This window comes from Danio rerio, chromosome 3 (assembly GCF_049306965.1).
Source record: "Danio rerio strain Tuebingen ecotype United States chromosome 3, GRCz12tu, whole genome shotgun sequence".
Lineage (NCBI taxonomy): Eukaryota > Metazoa > Chordata > Actinopteri > Cypriniformes > Danionidae > Danio > Danio rerio.
This window is the reverse complement of record NC_133178.1, coordinates 40,638,050-40,644,629: the sequence shown is the minus strand read 5'-3', so window position 1 is coordinate 40,644,629 and position 6,580 is coordinate 40,638,050. Positions and strand designations below refer to the sequence as shown.

Below are 6,580 nucleotides of genomic sequence, written 5' to 3'. Positions count from 1 at the left end.
TCTTCCGCTCATTGTTGTAGTTTTACAAAAAAGAAAGATTTTGAGAAGAACAATTGGCAGTTAAGATTCCCAAACTGCTTTCTGCTGTTCCTATCTGGAGTGCTCTTTCAGCTAAACTTCAGAAATTGGTTAGAACAGAGTAATTATTATGATTGTGCCTATTATATGTAGTACTCTCATAGCTATTTAAACCGCCCCTTCAATATGTACAAGAAGATACCAAAAGATTTCACTGCATATACTCTGTGAATTAATGACTGAGTAACGCACACAAACATTTCAGAAGCTGTGTGATTTGCATGACCACTGGTGACAGGTAATGCTTGAAATATAAAGGTCATGTCTATTGTTCTAAAATGCGTCAACTACATCACACTGTAAAACCTAATAAGTTGAGACTACTCAAATGATTTCAGGAAAGTAATTCCCTCAGTTCGCTTGAGTAATGGGAAACCGATAACTCAATTATTTGTGTTCACCAAATCTGGTCTCTACATTAAATTAACTTAAATGTTCAATTACAGATAACTTAAAATGGCTAATAATCTAAACTTCCAAAATGTTGAGCTTTTATATTCTTTATTTACTCACTACCAGGGCCGTTTATATTAAAGCTGACATTTAACCGCACCATGTTGATGTTGATGATCTAATTTTTTATGTGGTGGGTTGTTAGGCCAATGCTCAACCCCCAACCTGGAGGACCAAAACATACACACATAGACTACGGACAATTTAGCTTACCCAATTCACCTAGCGCATGTCTTTGGACTTGTGGGGGAAACAGGAGCACCCAGAGGAAACCCACAAAGAGAACATGCAAACTCCACACAAATATACCAACTGACCCACCTGGGACTTGAACCCGCAACCTTCTTGCTGTGAGGTGACAGCGCTACCCACTGCACTAGCGTGTATATCTCACTCTGCCACCCCTGTTCATTTAAGAAAAATCTATATAAGCATTAAAATATCTACTTACAGTACTAATTTAGCTGTTCTTTTTCGTCAGATGGTTTCAGGTAGTGCCTCTGTCCTGCTGCGTTTCAGCAAAATTCAGCATCACAAGCAAAATGGCTACCTTGTGTCATTTAACATACACATATCAATCAATTAGTGCGGTTGTAAAGGCAGAATTTCAAACACAACCAATAATAACCAATAATTTTAAACAGAGACATGGTGAATCGTTTAAAGAAATTAAAATGTTAAGTTCAGAGAACTTAAAATATTAATTAAAGCTTTTTTGCTACCTAATGATAAAGTTAAACACATCTGTTTAGGTTTTGATGCCAAAACATTGTATTTTATGTAATGTCAGGTTCTATTAACTTACTATCCTTAGTAATGACAACAGCGGGTTTTACAGTGCAGGTGTGCACTTTCTTCTTGTGCTTCATCTTATGAGTTCTCAGTCACTGCAATGCCATACCACCAATTTGAGTTTGAGACCCCTGCTTTAAACTTAATAGCAGTTATAATAGCTAATAAAGTAATAATCAGCGAATAAAGTTAAAAGACATTAAAAAGAACACAATTAGGGAATACAGGAGCATACGGAAGCAAACTTGAAAGCGTTTCTTTACAAAGTGACTTTAAAAACTAACAGCCTTACAGGCATAATATTCAATTCAATGTATGTTTATTTCTAGGCTTTAACAATGTAGATTGTCAAAGCAGCTTAGCATAGAAGTTCTTGTAAATGTAAATTGTGCCAGCCCAATTTTTAGAGTTTTAAAAATTATATTAAAAAAACTTGCTACCACACTGAGATTCAATCTAAGTAATTCCAAACATATCAGAGATTCTCTGACTTATGAAGCCTCTAGTATGTATTTAAATACTATGATCATTCCACATTTGTTGTACTGTTTAGCGCATGTGAATAATCTTTAACACTGTTGGAATTATTAGAGAAGAGAGCACTTAAAGTTCATGATAAAAAGCCTCGGTTGTACCATACTGCAATATCTTAAAAACACACAGTCTCTAAAATTTTGATAATATTATTAAATATTCCAATATTTGTTTTGTTTTTAAAACTATTCACAATCTTTCTGCTCCATCGTTAAAAACATTCTCAAATTACTAATTAGAGAAAACATTGTGAACGACACATTCTATGGTAAGAGGGGAATGTATTGTTCCTAGAAAGAAAGAAACAAGTCTATGGAATTCTCTCCCAACAGAAATAATCACATGTACAAATTCTAAGATGTTTTCACGCCTGGCTAGGAGGTGGTTTTTGTCAAATCAAATTTGTACACACTGAGTGAGATGTTCTTCATTTATCAGTTACTTTTTGAGGTTAATGTAATTTTTGAGCATTGTCCCTGTTAAATAAATAAATTCATTCATTCAATCGTTCAGTTTAGTTCAGTTCAGTTTGGTTTAAATTTCACTGCAGAAAGTCCAAACACTGAAGAGCAAATCCATCAATGGGTTTCTCTACAAGTCCCAAACCAAGCAAGCCATTAGCGACAGTGGCGAGGAACAAAACTTCACCAAGTGACGAAAGTGAAGGAAAAAACCCTGAGAGAAACCAGGCTCAGTTGGGCACAACCATGGCCTTTGGCCGAACTTCAATGTTTTTTAAATTATTTTAACAGCAGTGGTTTCAAGCTCAGACAACACAGAAAAAATGACATATACAGTCAATGTTTACATTTTAAAAACAAAAAACAAAAGTGTACACTGTACTTTAACCATAAAAGAGCTAGCTGCCTATTAACAATAAACACCTTCCAAGCAAAGCCTTCCTCTCCTAATCAAAGCAGTGATCTTAAAAGCTTTTTGTTAACTACTGTGACAAAGGCCATTGGTTCCAAAGCATATTTAAGCATGCGGAAAACACATTTATCTGTGCTTTGGTGAGCAGCGAGAAGAGGAGCTAAAAGCCTTCTCAGAACAAAGGACGAGCGGGATCTGATGGCTTCTGAAGACGCAGATGGCAAAAAAGTTGTGATGTCGGTGACAGACTCTCCTTAATGGAGAGCGTATTATGACATTTCAGCTCCGGCGCTCCTCGCAGGTTTGACTGATGGATGCAGGGTTTAACAGATCGGCACGCCATCTGCCACAGCATAGTCACACGCTCGCGACGAACGCAACACTTCCTGTAGAGATCAGCTGAGTGCAAAAAAAAGACACTAACACAAACCGCTGGAAGGTATGGCAATGAAAAGCTCAATCAGAGTTGTATTTGCGTACAATAAAGGATACAAATTAGTGTGTGGGCCAAAGTGGGCAGAAAGCAAGACTTTCAATGCATTCACATTGACTCCACTTCAACATGCTCTATATGCATTAATCGTAATAACCTTGCGCATTTCACTTAAGAAAGCAATGATTCTTTACAGCATTTCCAGGCCGTAAACAATCCCTCTACTAAATGAAACAGAGTTCTCCTTGTTTAAGTGAGCAGCAAACGGATCTGAGAGTCTCTTGGCTGTGTTTACAATCACAGTGGAAAGTTGGTTTACCGTCAAGAGTTGTTGTCTGCAAGTGACGTTGTACTGTGAGAAGAACCACCACCACATAAAGCAACACCACGTCTGCTTGTCAGGGACCAACTGAAATTTCCACTGCTCTGCTTGTGACACACTCTCTCCAGGATTCTCCTCTTCTCGAGGCCTATCTTTTCTGAAGATCTACAAAAAGAGCAAAGAAAACAGACACGCGGCTTCTCGAAAAGCATTTATTACAAAAACAAGTTGGCTACAGTCGCATAGCTGTTGTGTCAGCTGCAAATTACATTCCCATGTCCATTTATACAAAACAACAGATATAAAAATAGATAGAATAGTAGATGTATTGATTGTGATTATGAGAAATTTGTAACACCTCAATATTAGGATGTAAACCCTTAGATAAGATGGCAATACATACTGTACAAACACTTACAAATATGAATGAAATAAATTCATGTGTTTCAGACAGTAGATGTCTCAAACATGTACAGTGTACATATACTGTACAACGCTGCTTCAAAGTTTTTTTTTTTAAGTTTGCTATTAAAAATCAAGAAATCTGATAGATTAAGTGAAAACCTATAGACCTTGAAGATGAATTGTAAACAATTTGTCTTCCTTAAAACATGAGTTTTTATTCTTATTATTATTAATCGGGGAAAAAAGTTCCAAATTCCAACAGAATAAGAAAAATGTGGACGACATCATCATGTTTAAAAGTTTTCACACCCAGGCTCTTAATGCATCATGTTTTCTTCTGGAGCATCAGTGAACATTTGAACCATTGTGAGTCCCTTAGTCATCCAAAAAAAAATAAAAAATCAAATAGTTACTGCTTGAGAAGAACAGTAGGCTGTTTAACTGTTCAGAACAAAGCAGACACTCATGAACAATAACACTAAGAAAAAAAGTAGTAGATTGTCCTGGTTAACCACAGACAGTATTAAAAAAACAAGGGTTTACAAAAACCTGTGCAGGGGCTTGTTTGAATTATTTTACCAATTTTTTTGGTCGTATGAACTATATGCAAGCATTGTGAATGTAATAAATCTTAATCAGGACTGTACTAAATAAAAAGTATGTAGATGTATGATCTCTAATTTCGTTGAATCTGAGAGGGGTACATAAACTTTTAAGCAGCACCGTGGAAGCTGCTACTTAGTACTACTTAATATATATATATATATATATATATATATATATATATATATATATATATATATATATATATATATATATATATATATATATATATATATGTATGTATATAATTTTTTTACAAAACACATTAAAAATGTGGCAATGATTTAACAATTTAAACACACACACACACACACAAACACACACACACACACACACACACACACACACACACACACACACACACACACACACACACACACACACACACACACACACAAATACAGTTGAAGTCAGAATTATTAGCCCCCCTTTGAATTTATTTTCTGTTTTAAATATTTCCCAAATGAACAGAGGAAGGAAATGTTTACAGTATGTCTGATAATATTTTTTCTTCTGGAGAAAGTCTTATTTGTTTTATTTCAGGTAGAATAAAAGCAGTTTTTTAATTTTTTTAAAAACCATTTTATGGCTTAAAGTGGCTAATGATTTTGACCTTAAAATTAATAACTGCTTTTATTCTAGCCTAAATAAAACAAATAAGACTTTCTCCAGAAGAAAAAATATTATCAGACATACTTTGAAAGTTTCCTTGCCCTGTTAAACAGAATTTGGGAAATATTTAAAACAGAAAAACAAAATCAAAGGGGCACTAATAATTATGTATATTTATATATATATATATATATATATATATATATATATATATATATATATATATATATATACTAGTTTCCTTTAAACATTCAAGCATATTTCAACCTAAAATGTACAAAAAAAGTCTAATAATTTAACTGTAAGCTACCCATCAGTCATGGTATGATTAGGTACAGACTGTAAAAGTAGGCACTCGAATAGGAACATCATACACCTCATGCTTAGAGCCCACATCACGAATTACAACAACAACAAAAAAACATTAAAATCATGCCAACATAAAACAGCACAAGCTTAACATGTACAAATAGATAATGCCATTGATCTACAATATGCACCGCTTAACCTTGCCAAGTATTTATGCATGTAGCAGCTAAAACTGACAACGAGATAAGCCACATGTGTGGTATCCACATAAAAACCAACCGTCAGATAAAATACAAAAGTGGATTTGTATCAAAATAAATATAGAAGTGAAAAAATTAACAGCATTCATTTATGACACCAAAGCCTGTACTGCAAATATAATGTTGTCAGACTCAATTTACAGTTATGCACAAACCAACCCAAAATCTGCATTCCTTTGAAAATGACAGATAATCGGAACAATGATATTGACACCATTTTCGATTGAGGAGATTAATAGATAGACTTGTGGGGTGAGAACATTTCCTCTGCTTACAATGTGTACCAGTCCATGTGTTTTCTCTTTTTGTTTGACAGCAAAGTGAAAGCACCCCACCAAGCTGTGGCATCTGATAGAGTGATTTCCTGTTCACATGTTTGTGTATGTGTGTGTGTGTGTGTGTGTGTGTGTGTGTGTGTGTGTGTGTATGTGCGAATGTTGCATACATGCTCCACCCGAGAGCTGCAAGAGTGTTGTGAGACTCACAGCAGGTCCTGCTCCACCCAGACAGTCTTCTTCTGCTCCTCAAAGATCTTGTCCTTGATGATCTTGACGAGATCCTCCACGCTGCCCCAGCAGTCCGGCTCTATGGTGGTGTACAGGCATGGCAGAGTCTCAAGCTCCTTCTCCTTGAAGCGGCACATCTTCAAGAAGTCCTCCTCTGAATCCACCCTAAGAGGAAGCCTTCTGCTCACACACACCACACACACAACACACACACACACACACACACACACACACACACACACACACACACACACACACACACACACACACACACACACACACACACACACACACACACACACACACACACACACACACACACACACACTTTAAGATTAAAATAAGAACATTTCTCAATACTTATGTCACACTTTCAGAACTCTTCGATGGTTCAAAAAAA

General features: G+C 35.7%; 1 protein-coding gene across 4 annotated transcripts in view; it reads right to left on the bottom strand.

Moving 5' to 3' along the window:
- Positions 1 to 538: 538 nt before the first annotated feature.
- The window catches only part of card11 (caspase recruitment domain family, member 11), a 76,851-nt gene continuing 70,809 nt past the window's right edge, over positions 539 to 6,580 (bottom strand). For 2 of the 4 annotated variants that reach the window (XM_073944926.1, XM_073944927.1), the window contains exons 24-25: positions 6,160 to 6,360; positions 539 to 3,650 (exon numbers count right to left, since the gene is read on the bottom strand). In XM_073944926.1, coding sequence (XP_073801027.1) covers positions 3,485 to 3,650; positions 6,160 to 6,360 — 367 coding nt within the window. In that variant the 3' untranslated portion in view covers positions 539 to 3,484. Of the gene's footprint in view, positions 3,651 to 5,339; positions 6,361 to 6,580 lie in introns of those variants that run through there. The other 2 variants (XM_073944928.1, XM_073944929.1) reach the window with 1 other exon arrangement.